The sequence below is a fragment of the Protopterus annectens genome, chromosome 13.part0 (assembly GCF_019279795.1).
Source record: "Protopterus annectens isolate FY-2018-M chromosome 13.part0, PAN1.0, whole genome shotgun sequence".
Taxonomy (NCBI): domain Eukaryota; kingdom Metazoa; phylum Chordata; order Ceratodontiformes; family Protopteridae; genus Protopterus; species Protopterus annectens.
The window spans coordinates 267,955,288-267,974,718 of record NC_056747.1 but is presented as its reverse complement, the minus strand read 5'-3'; the positions used below and the strand labels follow the sequence as shown (position 1 = coordinate 267,974,718).

At 41.3% G+C, this 19,431-nt stretch overlaps 1 protein-coding gene across 2 annotated transcripts in view; it reads left to right on the top strand.

The window, feature by feature from the left end:
* The window catches only part of LOC122787231 (cAMP-specific 3',5'-cyclic phosphodiesterase 4D-like), a 1,697,022-nt gene that overhangs the window by 1,151,083 nt on the left and 526,508 nt on the right, over positions 1–19,431 (top strand). For both annotated transcript variants that reach the window (XM_044053831.1, XM_044053830.1), the window contains exon 4: positions 10,633–10,706. In XM_044053831.1, the coding sequence (XP_043909766.1) occupies positions 10,633–10,706 (74 nt within the window). The remainder of the gene's footprint in view (positions 1–10,632; positions 10,707–19,431) is intronic.

Genomic DNA, 19,431 nt, shown 5'->3' with positions numbered 1-19,431 from the left:
ATGGCATACAGCAACAGTGGTCCCTCTCCACAAAGGTGGAGCCTCAACAGACCCTGGAAACTATCGCCCCATAAGCCTGACTAGCCTGGTCTGCAAAGCTATGGAGTGGATCATCATGGAACTCATAAACAAAGACATTGGGGAATTACAGATGCTAGATCCTACACAATTTGGCTTTGTTAAAGGCAAATCCTGCCTCTTGAACCTGGTAGACTTCTTCAAAATAGTCACCAAGGCCATAGATGAAGGGAAGGTAGTCCACACAGCCTACCTGGACCTTGCAAAAGCCTTTGACACCATACCCCACTCTGACATCATAGATAAGCATTCCAGCCTAAATATTAACCCCTATGTCATAAGATGGGTTGCAGACTGGCTCAAGGACAGAACCCACATGGTCAGAATTGCGGGAGCCATGTCAGACTCTAAACCTGTTACAAGTGGCATCCCACAGGTCTCCGTCCTGGGACCGCTCTTGTTCGATATATATTTTTCAGAGGTACAGGCCAACACGGGAGGACTTTGGCTGACCAAGTTCACAGATGACTGCAAACTGGGTGCCATAATCGACTCTCCAGCTGACACAGGCATCCTCCAAAAGGGTCTCACAGAGACAGACAACTGGTGCCAAAGCCATGGCCTAAAACTAAATGCCAAGAAGTGTATAGTCATCCCCTTTGGGAAAAACAAAGTGCCCACAAACTACCACATAGGCAGTAATCCATTAAGTCCAGAGGAAGTAATTAGGGACCTGGGAACCCAAGTTGATAGTAATCTCTCCTTTGACAACCACATTGCCAAAGTGGTTAGAAAGACCTTCTATATAGCCCACCTCATCATGAAAGGGTTCACATCTAGATCAAGGGAGGTCATTGTGCCCCTTTACTCATCCCTCATCAGGCCCATAATTGAATACAATGCCCCGTTTGGGATGTACCTTACCCGACACCTGCAGCAACTGGAAAGACCACAAAAGTACCTCAGCAAGAGGATCAAGGGTCTCAAACAGATGACCTATGCTGCCAGGTTAAAGAAACTCCAGCTCTACTCAGTTGCATACCGCATGCTTAGAGGCGATCTGTGCCTGATGTATAAAGCCATGTCCAACCCAGAATTAATGGACATGCTTCACCTCAAAAAATTCAAATCCACTAGAGCTACGCACTCAAGGGACTTGAATCTCAACACAGAAATTAATAGGACATGCTGGAGAGACAGATTTGTGACCCAGAGGCTTCCAGCACTCTGGAATAGAATCCCAGTCCATATCAGGCAGAGCCCCTCACTGACTCTCTTCAAGAGAAATCTTGAGGAGTGGATGGGAGATCGTAGGTTTACCCCGGTGATCACTTCTGTGTCACTACTAGACAGAGGCACAGTAAACTAACCTAAAAAGGGCACAGTAAAACCCATTTTTAGGGGGTGTCGAAAGCCAAACACACTCTGGCTAGGCTGATAAATGCCCTAGGGCATATAGCCTAGTATCAACCTATGAACCTATGAATAGTTGTCGTCCTCATTTTCAGACGAGAGCTATATTAAAAGGGCAGATGGATGTCTTTCTAAGTTGGTTACTGAAGATTTGACATTTTTTCATGAGCTGGATACATTACTATATATATTTAAAGATTGAAATTATCCTGAATCCCTACTTTTGGAAATTAAAGAAGAAATTATTAGGGGGAGGTATGACAAGTTTGCCCCCATTCTTGGGGGGGTGGTCTTGGTTTGGGAATGAGTGATTCCCAAGTGGCAAAAAGAAAAGATATAATAAAGGACAGAGACAAAGAAGGGGCTATGTCATTCCATATAATAGGAAAACCCCTTGTTAGCAACTGTTCTTAGGAAAATGTGGAATGTCATATTTCCTATAGTACTTAAAGCTATTCTTGGAAAGGCTCCTAAGATTACCTATAGTAAAGGAAAAATATTAAGAACTATTTGGAATGCCCTGCCCATATTTCTGATCAGTCTATGATATTTAAAATGGCCAAGGGTGGGTACTGCAAATACTGTAATTTTATTAATGATGGTCCATATGCTGTAATGGAGGGATATAAAAGAACTTTGATTTGTCCGGGAGCATGTAGTTTTAATACTACCATGGTTATTTACTTAGCTTCTTGCACCTCATATCCTACATTTTATGTAGACAAGACTATTTGGCAAATGAAGGATAGAATTGATGAACATTTATAAGATATTAAGAAGGGAAAACAGAGTAATGCTTTATATAGACATTCATTAAAATGTCCCTTTTTTGTGATTGAGTGAGTGATAAGGTGGTTATCTCCAAGAGGGGAGGTGAACCTGACGTCCTGTTAGAACAAAAATAATTTGTGTGTCAGTCATGTCTGAGTGCTGTAAAGGAACCTGGATTAAATGAATCCTTATAATTTCATAGTATACTTAAGGGTAGAGCACTGACGTTGAAAATTGTATTTTTAAGTTTTCTTGAATATTTTGGTTATTATGGAAGTTGAAGTTTAACATTTTTTTTTATTGATTATGAATTTTATTATGTGTGAGATATTTTAATTGAAGTACATACGTAAAAAATGGGTGGTTTGTTTAATATATTTAAATAATAATTTAATTGATGCATTTTAAACTCTGAAGAAGTCCTGTGTTTTTAAAGACAGAAGTGCTTAGTTTGTTTGTAATAAACAGTTTTCAATACTGCGGCTTTAAATGTGGTTTCTTTTGTTTGTAGTTCCTTTTTAACAAGTTGTGTCTGAACAGAGGAACCAGGCAGGGGTTTCCTCTTTCCCCTTTGTTATTTGCTTTATGTTTAAAGCTTTTGGGAAAGAAAATAAGAGACTCAGAAATTCATGGATATAACCGGTATGGTAATCTAAAAAGATGCCTTTATTTGCAGATGATATTATTTTGTACCTGATAAAACCAGAAAGGGACATCTCACTGTTGGGGAATATCTTGAGACAGTTTTAAGTGTTTTGGGGGATATCAAATTAATGAAGATAAAACAAAGGCTATAACAATAAACTGTATACCCACACACGAATTGGTCGAGGAATACCCATATTTATGGGGACACAATAAAATGAAGTATATCTGGTGGTCCCCTGCCATAAACAAACTGTACAACAGAAGGAAGAAACTGTTGCAAGAGAGAGTAAAATTCCATGAGTGGAGGAGCTCCCTGGTCAGCCTCAGTAAGAAGCTGAGATCCCTTATAAGATCCTCCAAAGCTAGCTACGAAAACAAAATTGCCACTAAATCCAAGGACAACCACAAAGCATTCTATAGCTATGTCAAGAATCTAGATGGCAACACCCAGATCTGCTCTGAGTTACAGCACAAAGGCATGAAAATTACAGAACCAGCTGATATTGCCAACATCCTGGCAGATCGGTTCAGTGCTAACTTTACCCCCCTCTCACCCCCTAAAGGGCCCATATCTATACAGGAAGAATGCAGAGTCCCTGTAATCACAACTACACAGGTAAAAGCTGCACTCTCTAAAGCCAAAGACACAGCATCCATGGGACCGGACAACATCCTAGACTGTGTTTTACACGAACTTTAGAATGAACTAGCTCCCTACTTAAGCACCATGTTCAATAATAGCCTCGCATCAGGCTTTGTGCCCACTGAATGGCGCACAGCAACAGTTATCCCACTCCACAAAGGGGGAGCCACCACTGATCCTGGGAACTATCGACCTATTAGCCTGACGAGCCTGGTCTGCAAGGCCATGGAACGTATCATCATGGAACTCATAAACAAAGACATTGGTAACCTCCAGACTCTAGATCCCACCCAGTTCGGGTTTGTGAAAGGCAGATCATGCCTCCTGAACCTGATCGACTTCTTTGAGGCAGTCACCAAAGCCGTGGATGAGGGTAAGGTGGCTCACACAGCCTATCTTGACCTCGCCAAGGCTTTCAACACCATTCCCACATTCTGGAATTATAGCTAAATTCTCTAAACTAGATATAAATCCCTACATCACAAGATGGGTTGCCAACTGGCTCACTGACAGAACCCAAATCTGACCTCAAGGCAGTGATAAGTGGAGTGCCACAGGATTCCATCCTGGGACCTCTCCTGTTTGGTATCTACTCCTCTGAAGTACAGGCTAACATAGAAGGCCTCTGGCTGATGAAGTTCACAGATGGCTGCAAACTAGGAGCCATAGTCAAGTCCCCAAATGATGTGGGCATCCTACAGAAGGGCCTCACTGAGACAGATGCCTGGTGTCAGAGCCATGGCCTCAAGCTCAATGCCAAAAAGTGCAGTGTCATCCCCTTTGGTAAAAACTCTGTACCCATGAACTACCATATAGGCAACAATCTACTTAGCACCGAATGCGTGATAAGAGACCTTGGGACCCAGGTGGACAGTAGTCTCTCCTTTGATAGTTACATCACCACGGTAGTCAGAAAGTCCTTCTACTTTGCACACCTCATCATAAAAGGGTTCTCATCCAGGAAAAAGAGATCATTGTTCCCCTGTACTCATCACTCATTAGACCCATTATAGAGTACAACGCCCCGTTTGGAATGTACCTCACAAGACATCTGCAGCAGCTGGAAAGGCCACAGAAGTACCTCACAAAGAGGATTACTTGCCTCAAACAAATGCCCTACACTGACCGCCTCAAAAAACTCCAGCTTTACTCCGTAGCATATCACCTACTCCGAGGTGATCGCTGCCTGACATATAAAGCTATGTCAAACCCAGAGCTGTTGGACATGCTACACCTAAAGACATCCCAATCCCTCCAAGCTATACACTCTACGGACCTAAACCTTGTCACCACAATAAACAGGACATGCTGGAGGGATAGATTCCTATCCCAGAGACTTCCTGTACTCTGGAACAAGCTACCCATCTATGTCAAGCAAAGTTCTTCATTAGCAATCTTCAAGAAAAATCTTGATGAGTGGATGGGAAATAGGAAATACAGCCCGGGAATCACTTCTGTGTCTCTGCTGGACAGTGGCACGGGAAAATAACTTTCTTGGGTGGTGTAAGCTATGGTACCTTACTGGCTAGGCTTATGTAGGCCCTTGGGCTGATAGCCTAGTACCTACCTATGAACCTATATTGGAGCATAGATTAAAAGAATTCTGTTACGGCAGTTAAGGATAAAAAGATAATACAAAAATTGAGAAACTAGAATCTCTAGTTTATGGATATGGATTGCAAGATACAAGCAGTGAAAATGTTTTTAGTCCCCTTAGTTTTATACACAGGTAAGGCATATTTTTATCAACCTTATCAACCAGAGAGGAAGTTATAGACAGTAATTAATAAAGATCTAAAGGAATTTATGTGGGAGGGAAGAGGGCAAGGGTCAAGTTGGATAAACTGATTCTTGCCACAAAACAATGTGGTTTAGGATTACCTGATTTGAAGGTATATTTTACAGTTACACAGTTAAAGTTCATGTACATAACACAAGCAGAAAGCTACTATTCATAGTGGAAAGGGATGATGACGAAACAGAGATATTCAAGAAATAAGTAGAGACTGGGGCTTTGAATGCATACCCTTAAGGAGAATAACATCATCCATACAGAGTACTATGAGTACTTAAGTTACTTAAGTTAAGTGCTTAAAAATGTATAGGATATACCCTACGCTGATCGACTACATTACAGTGACCATGAAACAGTGACAGACCACTTTGCAATTAAGCCATGATAAAGGACAAATTATTATACCAGAGATAAAAATTTAAAGGGGGATATTCCAGGGTGACTCTTTGTCACCGTTACTATTCTGTCTTCCCCTTAACCCATTAAGCTCTCTACTTAACAGCTTAGGCCATGGCTATAGTTTGGCTCCTAGAAAACAGCAAAATGTAAAGACTTCTCATCTTCTCTTTGTTGATGATTTAAAACTGTAGAACTCATCAGATGAGGAGCTGAAAGCACAACTGCAAGTTGTCAAAACTTTTCAGATGATATAAGAATGTCATTTGGTCTTGATAAATGTGCAAAAGCAACCTTTAAAGCAGGAAAACTGCAGCACCAAGAAAACATCAGTTTGGGACAAAAATGTGATATAAAAGAACTTGAGCAAGAGGGAGTTTATAAATATTTGGGAATTGATGAAGGATCAACAATAAAACATGAACAAATGTGAATAAAACTTAGTAAGGAATATTTTAGATGTCTTAAATTAATCCAGAAAACAGCACTGATATCTAGGAACAAAATTCAAACTATAATCCAATTTGCTCTTCCGGTCTAATGTAAAATTTTACAGTGATAGACTGGCCTTAAAATGTGTTAGATTAGACAGAAAAACAAGAAGGGTGCTTCATGGTCACCAAATGATTTATAAAAATCAGTACATACCAAAATTATATATTCCCCATTCCAAATGAGGGATGGGGCTCCTTGAAATTGATTACATGTATAGATCTGCAATCGTAAGACTGCACACATCTGCTGACCTTACAAGATCCAAACATAATGTATGCTTTGTAACATCAGGAGAGCAAATCTAAGGTGACATCCTGCTTAGTCTAGCAGAAGCATATCGGCATCAAGCAGGAAGGGAAATCAAACCAGAGGTAGATAAAAATCAGGCAGCAACTGAATATCCCAAAATACAAAAGAAAGAATATAAGGTGAAGGACCAGATGAGAAGGCAAGAAATGTGGAAAATGCATAAATAGAGTTGCAAGTATAGAACACTTCTGGAAGAACCTCATGTTGATCAAGACTGAATGCAGGAATGGTTAAGGAGAGGCAAATTCAAACCAAGAGATGAAAGGTTAATACTGGCGGCCCAAGCTAGTGGGCTACGTAGATGTCCATTGAACATGTGGGAGAAACAGACAAATGTAGTTTTGTAAAACAGAATTGATAACAGTTGTACACCTCATTGCTGGTTGTGACATACTAATGGCAGAAGGACTGCATAGTGAAAGCCATAATAATGTGGCAAGACTGTTGCACTGGGGATTGTTCAAACATTATAATATTGAAGTGGCTGAAAAACACTGGAAACATGAACCACAAAGCATCATAGAAAATGATGACGTCTACATCACATGGGATTATCCATTACCAACAGTTCAAAAGACAGATGCTAGAAAACAGGATATAGTAGTCCATGAAAGGAAGACAAAAGTAGCAATGATCATTAAAATTGCCACAATCAGTGACTACAGTGTGTTGTGAACAGAGAGACACAAAATCATAAAATATCAGGATTTGCAGGCAGAAATGAGAGCAATGTGGAAGAAAAATATCCAGGCAGTTCCAATAGTAGTAGGAGCAACGGGTCTTATAAAAAATAATCTACAATTGCATCTAGATATGTTACCAATACATGTAACCCCATATGAATTGCAGAAGGATTCATTACTGGGCACATTGCAGATGCTGCGAAGAGCACTTCTGGCTGACATCAAAGACTGAAACAATACTAATTTCATGAACTTTAATCATACTTTGACTTAGGAATGGGGTCCATTCCCATCATGGTATTAGAAACTTAAAAGACTTGGAGAAATTAAAAAAAAAGTGCTATATTCATAAGGTAACAGAAAGTATTCTAGGAACTAAGCTAACATGATAATGGAGAAAGGGGATTTTGCCAATTAGGTTAACTGCAATTAGGTGCACAGAGCTCAGGCAAGAAGGGGGCTGAAATTTATTGCATAAAACTGACAAAGGAACCAAGGTATTGGGAGCAAATAACTAGCGAAGGAAAGGTAATATAATTAGACAAAGCCAAGAAGACATTTGGGCTGCAGGATAGAGACTGCCTTCCCTATCAGGAATGGCTATCAGAGTGTAGGCAAAGAGAAAGGGAAATCGTAAGGGAAAAGCATGTTGTTGTAGAGTTTTAGTGAAATGTAAAACTGTCACTGCTGTTAAAAAGGTATAATTATCAGGTCATATAAAATATTGCACAATAACTATAGGAATCAATCAGAGGAGGTTAGAAAAGGTTGGGAAGAAAGATTGGATAACTAATTCACAAGGAATCAATGGGAAGGGCATATGCATGTCTTCCATTTATGCAACAAAGTGTAGAAGATTTAGGATTTCTGCTTCAAGTTGTTTGCATAGGTATTGTTATACCCGAAACAGACTTAAAATATTTTTTTCTTGGGTAGATGGCAATGTTAGAGGTGTCACAGGGAAGAACGAGGTAACTGGGAACTTATGCTTTGGGACTATAATGTGTTGGCAGACTTCAAAACTTCCCAACAGAGTACTGTGTCAGAAATACTGGGTGAGCAAATGGATATAACTATGGAAATATATTTTTTGAGCTGGGATACAAGGTCTGAATTGTCTAGACATAGTGAAGCCTTGCTAAGTTTAGTTCTGATTGCTGGCAAAAAAGCAGTTACTAAAAAAACTGGAGATCAGAGTCTAAACCAACTATATTTCAAGTATTGAATATTGTAACAGATAAAAGAACTGGAAATGGGATCTTTAGAAAAGAGTAGGAGCAGATTACATCAAAGAACAATAGTAATTCTGGAATCAATACATGCATAACAATGTTGTGGAGAAGCAGTGGCATTTAAGGAAGATATAAATTGAGTAAATGATGTAATGTTGGACTGATAGTTATACAAAAATGTCATTTATAATGCTTTTAACTAGGATCACATTAATATGGTTTGTTTTCTTTCATATAAAATTTTGTTTCAGTATGTCTTAAGTGATAATGCAACATAGATGTTAAAAATAATCTGATGTCTTAAGCGAATAAGATTTTGATGTCACCGGAAATGTCTAACAAACTGTTTTTTTGGACTTCATACATCAAAATGGGCAAAAGCCCGAGGAAAAAGTATGGTGTATAACCAAAGAAAAAGTAGTATGAAGAGACATTGAAGAATTTTATCTGGCTTCATAGAAGCAGAAGTTGTTTAGGCTGATGAGGACATGTATTATGGCTGGGCAGGGCAGAACGAAGTGCATCACTAGTAGTCATTTCTGTCTTAAAAATAAAAACAGTTTATGTCTTCAACAAAAATGTAGCATGTGGAAGTAGCGTAATTATTAAACAGCTGGTTATTTTTCTTTCTTTAAAGAAAAAAGTTATTGATTATAAAACTGCCTACAATTTGTTTTAAAATGTCTGCAAAGGCTAAGTCTGCTTTGAATGGAAACCAGAAGATACTAGAAACCCTTTTTCTCCTCATTACTATATGGTGAGACATCTTATCAGCCGGTAATAGAGAGTCTTATCATTCTAACTGCTGAAGTCTGCAACATTTATGCCACATTTAATCAACGTCTTTGTGGCAAGACATTCTGTTATATTAAAGATATATCCGTGGCTGCGCTATCCACCCAGTGGTGTAAGCCTTGGCAGTAGATGATTGTCACTGATGAAGTGACACCCTGATCTTATGTGTGAAACTAGGGGAAAAAGGGGTTGTGGATGGATGGATATGTGTGTGTGTGTGTGTACGTGTGTGTATGTGTGTGTGTATATATATATATATATATATATATATATATATATATATATATATATATATATAAATGCACACGTGTATACACACCCAGTATGTTCTGTAAGCAGGTTCAGTATTAAGACAGTACACTTCTCTTACCAAAACTTTCCTATGCTGTCTGAAACACAAACTTGTCCAAAATAAAATGGAATCTACTTAATAATAAATATTTAAGTCTGCATTGCAGCAAACAAGTGAATCTTATAATAGTTCTGACACCTTGAATTTGATGTCCTACATGTAAAATAAAATGCAGTCATGTCATCATTATGAAAATCTTCTACTCTACAATTATTGTTCTGCCCTCAGTTTATTATTTCAAAGGCATACCACGTGTACAACTAAAGGCCCACTGACAATTATTTCCTGCAAGGAAATAAAACTAACAATAAAATTGGAGACAGAGCCCCACAGTCCTGCCTCACAAGAGAGTCAAACTGCATTCTTATGGATCTACATCTCACTGATCATTAAAATGGCTATTAAAATCTGCTTGATTATTCCACTGGTATTTTCCAAATGTGGACTCGCTCAGTTAGCTCAGACATCAATCCTTACTACTTACTTTTCTTATGATATTTACCAACTGCTTCTGAATGTTTCATATTCTTTTATATACTTTTTAACTACTTAATTTACTCTCCTTATTCCCTTGTTCCTACTTCTTGACTTTTTATTTTTTTTTCTGTTTTAAAACAGCTACATCATCTGCGTTACTCTTCTCTGAACACCATATTCCCATTTAGCTAAATTCTGCTAGTTGAAACTTTAAATTGCCTGTCAGAATTCTCTGTCATGCAGCTGCTGCGTCACTGCTCTCCATTGTATATTTCACTGATGTTGTACACAGCTCAGTAGTCACGTTTCCTCTACTCACTTGTATTTCTTACATGTGATTATGTGATTATTAATTATTAGGAGTCATCTCTGATTTTCTGTTTGCTGTATCTGTGTTTATCAGAATCTAACCCCCCCCCCCTTTTTGACTATGTTATATCTTATTTATTAATTGATTTGGTTTGCCTTTTTTGCTGAGTTCCCTCTTTAAAGAGGTTCTACCTTGTAGGGCCAACCAATATAATAATAATAATAATAATAATAATAATAATAATAATAATAAGATACTTTTGACATTTTAACAAACAATTGTCATTGTATTATAGGTTCTGGCAAGCTTGCGTACAGTGCGAAGTAACTTTGCAGTGCTGACACATCTGCAAGACCGGGTGACCAACAAGTAAGTTAAAATAACTGTTGCTTTTCCTTTAAGACAGTTGCCATCCTGGCATTAATTATGTATCCTGAAAAACTAGCAATAAATATACTACCTAGATGTAAAGGCTTCCAAAATGGATCCACTTTTTAAATTCATGTAAATTATCTGGTTTTTTTTTTTTTTTTCGACTGGCATGTTTTATTTATGTTTGCTGTATTCTTGAAATACTGCTGTTGCTAGTATTTCTTTTGGACCTTGGTTCTTGGATCTGGAATGAAATATTGCTTTTCCCTAAGATTAGATGCAAAGCATCTGACACACACCAGAACAGCAGTGCAACATTTTAATAACTCACAGCATTGCACAAAATTGCAGGTGGACTGTGGCTTCTGTGAAACCTGCAATCTCTAAATATACCTCCAAGGTTGCACAATCTTAGAAGACGAAAAAGCATAGATAAAGCTAAACAACTGTTGAACCTCACAATTTCTTCTTCCTCTTGAGTTTTGCAACCTCAGAGAGAGCCATTATAGCACCTGCTAAAAACAAAATCTGATGTCTTGAGACATCTGTAGCATGATCAGTTTGATTACACGTGTACAACACATCAAAAGTCAACTGCATGTTAGGCAACAACATGTATTGATACTTGGTTTCTTAGAGCATGGTTAAGTGTAATTTGAGGGAATGCAGACACCGGCATTAAACTGTATCATTTACATTTGTGCATGAGTAAGTCTATAAAGCAGGCACCTGGTTCAATAACAATAAGTTAGATGTGTTAGGGAATGACCATATGTTCATCGTGTTTCACTGTTGCAGTCATCACTGTAGGGTTCTTCCTGCCGGCAGGCAGCCCTCGGTCGGCCAGAATCCCGAAGTCTGGGTCCGGCGTCGGCTGTGTACTCACCCTCCCTGACGTCAGAGTGCCAGGGGTACAAAGCTCCCAGCCGACGCCATGTTCTCCAGTCTTTCTTGCCGCGTGGTGGAAGCAGTTCGCAAGTGCCGGTCGGCTGACTCCTGTTATTTTTGGTGCTTCATACCGAAGACATTCTTCTTTTCAAAGCTAAGTACCCTGTTGGGGAAACTTTTTTCTTGCTCCAGACCGATGTCAGAAAAAGTTAATAATTGTATTTCATGTGGGAAGCAAATACCTCATAAGGATTTTCACTCTTACTGTATCCCTTGTCTAGGCCCTGACCACAATGTAGCTAGTTGTCGGTTTTGTGCTAGATTTAATCAACGTACTATTAAACAGAGATACGATTTTGCCTTTCATTACTTTGGGAGGCGATTTAATTATAACATGTCGTCAGACACGCTTCCGACTACCGGAGTTCATAAAAGGCGCAAGGATAAGGATAGGCCTCCGAGGTCCAAATCAGACGACAGTTTACAATCAGAGCCAGCTGTTGGTTCGGCCGTCATCAGTGAGGTGCTTTTGCAGCCCCTGTCGTCAGCCATTACAGAACCGTTTGCCGAAACGGACTTCCACGAGGAGCCAACTAGGCCTTCGAATACTCCAGGTGCAGGACCTTTGGAAAATGCTCCCTCGGATGGGTCCGGAGCCGCTGTGCAGGTACCGGCTTCCGAGGGGGTTTTCAGGCCTACGCAGCTTCAGGTAAAGGCAAAGACTCCTTCTAAAACAAAGACTCAAGCCCAGGCCGCCTCTGATCTGGGACCTAAATCTCAAAAACAAATGCTTAAAATGGCGGAGGACTTGCTAACTATGATTAGGGGTTCACATCCCCCTCCTGACAAAAGGCCAAGACAAGAATTGGATTATGAATCCTCTGATCAGGCATCTATCTCTTCAGTGTCTTCCTCTGAACAGGATTATACTTTCCCTCCTTATGAGGATTCCGATGCTGAGGAATCCATTCCTTCAGCTTCTCCTCCTGAGGATTATTCTTTTGTGGAAACTTTATATGACATGAGGGGAACATTTTCACTGGGAAGGCCGTGAGTACTCTGAATCTAAGAGAAGGCTTAGGGATTTCCTTCTTCTTCCCCAGCACAGACCCCTGGCTATTCCTCCTATTTTGGATATTGTGGATGATGTCTTTTCTGAGTCTAATTGAACTCCTGACTCCTTTCCTCCGGCCCCTGCCAAGCCTGATAGATATTACAGAGTCCCTGACTCACACCAGTTTCTTTATAAAAATCCTACTGCTGATCCAGAAACCATTTCTCTAGGTCCTAAGGGTGTTAAGGCCGCCACTGCTAGGAACCCTATTCCGTCAGATAAGGATTCTAGAGCTTTGGAGAGATGAGGCAAAAAAGTGTACACTTCTGCTACTTTATCTATTAGGGCTTTAAATTGTCAATTTCATATGTTGAAATTTCAGCAATACCTTTTGTCTGTTATGAAACAAAAACTGGGTACCATTTCTGCATGTGCAGACAATAAGGAATTACAGATGCATGCTACTGAGCAGGTAGGAAAACATACCTTACACTGTGGTTTTGATGCTTTGGAGCCCTCTTGCAGGGCGGCTGCCACTGGCACAGTCATTAGAAGGCATGCTTGGTTAAAGGAACAAAATTTGCCTGATCAAGTGAAAGCAAAGTTACTGGATGCTCCTGTTCAACATAATGTTTTGTTTGGGACTAAGGCTGAAGAGGTTATAAAGAAAATGGAGGATAAGGCAAAATCCATGCAAATGGTTAAGGATTTCTTACAAGTTCAGCCTCCTAGATTTAGCAGAAATTGGCCAGCTAAAAATTGGTTCTTTCCCAGCTCAGACAGGCCTCAGAGGGGTAGATATAGGCGCCCCAGAGGGAGGGCCCAAGCACAGACCTCTTATAGACCTAGACAGTGGAGTGCTTCCACCCCCAGGGGTGGAGAAGATAGGTCTCAACCTTACAGGAAACAGGCTCAATGACTCCCCCTGCATGACTTCAGGAACCTCTCTCCTGGAAGCTCCTCTGGGAGGAAAACTTTCTCTTTTTCACCGAAATTGGACTTATATAACCCAAGACAAGTGGGTTCTGGATGTAGTTTTAAGAGGTTACAAATTCCACTTTCACACCTTAGCAAAACCAAACGGATGGCCAGACCTACCAAAAACTCAATGGGCAGAGGCATTAAAACAGGTGAGGTCCCTGATGGCTATGAGGGCCATAGAACTGGTTCCAAATTCAGAGATGGGACAAGGTTTTTATTCAAGACTCTTTCTAGTTCCCAGAAAGTAAAATACTTGAAGACCCATCCTGGATCTGTCAGTCTTAAACACTTTCCTGGATATACCAAAGTTCAAGATGCTTACTCTGCAGCAGCTCCTGCCAATGTTGAGCAAAAATGCATGGATGGTGACATTGGATTTAAAGGAGGCTTACCTACACATTCCTATCAGACAGGAGTGCAGAAGATACCTCAGGTTCAAGGCAGGCCCGAAACATTACCAATTCTCTGCACTGCCCTTTGGCTTGTCTACTGCGCCCAGGGTCTTCACCAAATGCCTGGCTCCAGTAGTAGCTTACTGCAGACTCAAGGGAATTCAAATTTACCCTTATCTGGATGACTGCCTTATTCAAGCAGACAGCAAGGACATTTTACTCCAGCACCTGGAATTTGTTCAGAATCTACTCAAGTACTTGGGATTCACTGTGAACGTAAAAAATTCAAATTTGACACCCACTCAACAGATAACTTTCCTGGGTGCCCTTTTAGACACAACACCCAGATGGTGTTCCTGACATCAGAAAAACAACTACAGCTGGCTTCAACTTTCAAAAGCCTGGCGTTAATGTCTCAGCTAACTGCAAGGAAATTCCTGCAGGCTTTGGGTTACATGGCTTCCTGCATCCTACTCATACCATATGCAAGACTGCATATGAGGAAGATACAATGGTACCTAAAAAATGTATGGTCCCAGCATTGTCACAGTCTGGAAACAGTGATTGCTGTCTTGCCTTGCCTGCAAAAGGAATTCCATTGGTGGGCCATGGCATGTCTTCAAAACAAAGGGAAAGCCTTCAGTCTACCTCCAGCCTACCAAGTGATAACCACGGACGCCTCGGATTATGCATGGGGTTCATAGGTTCATAGGTTGGTACTAGGCTATCAGCCCTAGGGCCTATACAAGCCTAGCCATAACAATTCCCTGGCTATTTCTTCCTACATTATTTACTTTCCTGGACCCCTGTCTAGCAGGGCGACTGACGTGATCCCTGGGGTGAATTTCCTTTCTCCCATCCAATCGTCAAGGTTCCTCTTGAAGAGGTCCAAAGAGGCACTCTGCTTGACATGTATGGGCAATCTATTCCAGAGTCTGGGGAGTCTCTGGGTCAGGAACCTATCCCTCCAGCATGTTTTGTTTATTGTGATGACAAGGTTTATATCCCTGGAGCATGTAGCTCATGGGATTGGGATTTCTTTAAGTGTAGCATGTCCAACAGCTCTGGATTTGACATGGCCTTGTATGTTAAGCAGAGATCGCCTCTGAGTAGACGATATGCACAGAGTATAGCTGGAGTTTTTAAGGCGGTCAGCGTAGGGCATCTGCTTTAGGCCTGTGATTCTTTTAGTGAGGTATTTCTGAGGCCTTTCCAGTTGTTGCAGATGTCTTGAGAGGTACATACCAAATGGGGCATTGTATTCTATAATGGGTCTAATGAGGGATGAGTACAGTGGGACAATGACCTCCTTTTTTCTGGATGAAAAGCCCTTCGTGATAAGGTGTGCCACATAGAAGGATTTCCTGACTGTTGTGGCAATGTGGTTATCGAAGGTGAGACCACTGTCCACCTGTGTCCCTAAGTCTCTTATCACACTTTCTGTGTTTAGTGTACTGCCACCTATATGGTAATTCATGGATACATGTTTTTTCCCAAAGGGGATAACAATACATTTCTTGGCATTGAGCTTGAGCCCATGGCTCTGGCACCAAGCATCTGTTTCTGTAAGGCCCTTTTGTAGAGTATTCACATCATTTTGGGATTCAATAATGGCTCCCAGTTTGCAGTCATCTGCAAACTTTGTTAGCCAGAGTCCCTTAGTGTTGACCTGTACTTCAGAGAAGTAGATGCCAAACAAGAGCGGCCCCAGGACTGAACCCTGAGGTACTCCACTTGTCACTTGTCTGGAGCTGGATTTGGAGTCGGCTACTTTTACAGTGTGGGTTCTATCAGTAAGCCATTTAGCAACCCATTGGGTGACATAGGGATTAATGCTGAACTTAGTAAGTTTATCTATGATTCCAGAGTGGGGGATGGTGTCAAAGGCCTTGGCAAGGTCGAGATAGGCTGTGTGGACCACCTTACCCTTGTCCATGGCTCTGGAGACTGATTCAAAGAAGTCAATCAGGTTCAGGAGACAAGATCGGCCCTTCACAAACCCAAACTGGGTGGGGTCCAGTGTTTGAAGGTTGCCAATGTCTTTGTTTATAAGTTCCATGATAATACGCTCCATGGCCTTGCAGATAAGGCTTGTCAGACTGATGGGACGGTAGTTTCCGGGATCCAAGGTGGATCCCCCCTTGTGGATTGGGATAACTGTAGCTCTGTGCCACTCAGTGGGCACGAAACCTGAGGTGAGGCTATGATTAAACATGACACTTAGGTGAGGTGCCAGTTCATATTGTAGTTCATGTAGTACACAGCCCGTGATGTCATCTGGTCCCATGGATGCTGTATTCTTGGCTTTAGAGAGTGCGTTTTGTACCTGTGTGGCGTTATTACTGGAATTTGGCAATCTTCCGGTATTGAGATGGGCCATTTAGGGGTTAGGGGGGGTGAAGTTGGAACTAAATCGATCTGCCAGGATATTGGCAATATCCTTCAGATCAGTATATTTAATGCCATTCTGTTTTAGTTCAGAGCAGATCTGAGCATTGCCATTTAGATTCTTGACATAGTTATAGAATGCTTTGTGGTTGTCTTTGGAATCTTTGGCAATTTTATTTTCGTAACTAGCTTTGGAGGATTTTATGAGGCATCTCAGTTTCTTACTGAGGCTAGTAAGGGAGTTTTTGCATCCTGGGATTTTCCTCTTTCTGCAAAAGTTTCTTCCTTTTGTTGTAAAGTTTTTATGGCAGGGGACCACCAGATTGGCTTCCTTTTTGGATGAGAGCATTTTGGTTCTATTTGGGATGGCACGATTCATGCATGACTGGATGTGCTCAGACAGTGCCTTAGTGTAGGATTCAGCAGTTGAACTTTCAGTTCCCGTCTGCATGGGTGTCATGAAGTTTGTCACGTCTGACTTGAGTAGCATGAAGTTGGCTTTGTAGAAGTTTTGTATGGTGGTTTCTTTACTGGGGTGGGGTGGGATGTGGATGTTAAGGGTGATTAGCTTATGGTCAGACCTGACTAACGAGAGGGTGACCATAGGTATGGAACATTGATTTCCCATGTTGGTAATGACCAGGTCTAGGATATTGGAGCCCCTGGTGGGACTATGGATTAGTTGATCCAGGGCGTTGGAATTTATGAATTCCAAGAACCGTTGCGCAAAGGTGTTGGGACATGAGTAGTTTTCCCAGTTAATGGCAGGGTAGTTAAAATCACCCAGTATTAGGGTGTTTGGTTCTATCTTAATATTTTCCAGTATGTTTAGAAAGGTGTAGTGAGAATCTTGGGGTATGGTGGGGAGCCCACTTGCAGGGGAAAGGCCTGCAAGGTTTTTGGACAGAGGATCAGAAGCATCTACATATCAATTTAAAAGAGATGTTAGCTGTGCGGAATGCCCTCTTGGCTTTCAGGGATCTTTTACAGCCAGGGCAGCCTCTGATATGGACAGGCAACACCACAGTTATGTGGTATATAAACAAGCAAGGGGGTTCACACTCCTACCCCCTTTGCAGACTAGCCATGACTCTATGGAACACAGCACTAGCTTGTAAAGTGGATCTACAAGCTCAATTCCTGCCAGGGAAACAAAACACTCTGGCAGACAGCCTGAGCAAGAACCTGTCAGACCCACATGAGTGGATGCTGGACACCCAAATATTCAAGATGATTACAGAAGCCTGGGACTGCCCGGACATAGATCTATTTGCATCTCCCCACAACTACCAGTTGCAGACTTTTTGCACAAGGACATATCACAAGCTAGCATGGAAAGTGGATGCTCTCTCATTCAGTTGGAGGAACCTCTCGGGGTATGCCTTTCCACCACTACCTCTTCTACCAAGGGTGTTATTAAAAATAAAACAGGACAAACCAAAGCTGATCTTACTAGCCCCGAATTGGCCTCGACAATTTTGGTACTCAACACTGATAAATCTATCCCAGGAACCTCCTTGGATTCTACCTCAGATTCCAAATCTTTTATCTCAGCATCAGGGCCAGGTCCTGCACTCTCATATCAAAACTCTCAGCCTGGCAGCCTGGCGTATTCAGGGCCTATGATTAATCCTACCCTTTCCAAACAGGTCATGGATGTTATCCTTGAAGCTAGACGGCCTAGCACTAGGAAATCTTATGAAGGTAAATGGAAGAGATTTTGCACCTGGATGCATGCTCAGGAATCAGATCCTCACATTCCAAATATTCCATTGATTCTACATTACCTTACAGATATGTTGCATAAGGGTTTATCTTTTTCCTCCATAAAAATACATGCCTCAGCTATCTCTGCACATTATAATACAGATCCTCCAATTTTTTCACATCCACTTCTGAATTTAAGGCCCCCTAGGACACCACCCATTCCTGCCTGGGATCTCAATTATGTCCTGTAAAAACTTACTCTGCCTCCTTTTGAGCCTACTGCCACATCTGATATAAAGTATTTGTCATGGAAGACTGTTATCCTACTGGTTTTAACTTCAGCCAGGAGAGTCTCGGAGTTACAAATGCTCATGGCTGTGGAACCTTACATTATTTTTCATCAAGACAGGGTTTCTTTGAGGACTAACCCTACTTTCATGCCTAAAGTGGTTTCTAAAGTGGCTTTAAACCAAACTATTCATCTGCCAACATTTTTCCCTAATCCACAAAATAAGGGGGAGAGGATCTTGCATTCTTTGGACGTGCACAGGCAGCTTCGCTTTTACCTGGGCAGAACCAAGGATATCAGGAAAACAGTACAACTGTTTGTTTCTTATGCAGCAAATTCCCAAGGCAAAGCTATTTCAAAACAGACCATTTCTAAATGGATTGCTCATGGAATCAGATTTTGTTACTCTCATCATGGAAAGCAAATCCCAGGAAAAATTAGGACTCACTCTACCAGAGTTGCTGCTACTTCAGCTGCCTTTCTCAGGGGAGTACCTACCAAAGATATTTTGGAAGCTGCAACTTGGAGTTCAGTGCATACTTTCTCTAAGCACTGTAATCTCCCTCTTTATTCTAAGTCTAGGGCAGGCTTTGCTTCTGCAGTCTTGCAAGGCTTCTAGCCACCCCTTCTACTCTATAACCACCACCCTTTATCTCAGCTTTGGGATTCTACCCTACAGTGATGACTGCAACAGTGAAACACGATGAACATAGTACAGTTGTGTACACTTACCATAAATGTAGATGTTCAAGTGTCTTCACTGTTGCAATCTGGGTTACCCACCCTCCTGTCCCCTCTTATACATTTATTGGTGTGATCCCCTACTTCACCCTTCTTCTGAGGTGTATTTGCTACAGGGTATGGGGTTTGTTGTATGTTACATTTTTGTTTTACTTTTAGCCTTCATTTTTGGGCACCTGACATCTGGGGCAAGAAAAACTGGAGAACATGGCGTCGGCTGGGAGCTTTGTACCCCTGGCGCTCTGATGTCAGGGAGGGTGAGTACACAGCCGACGCCGGACC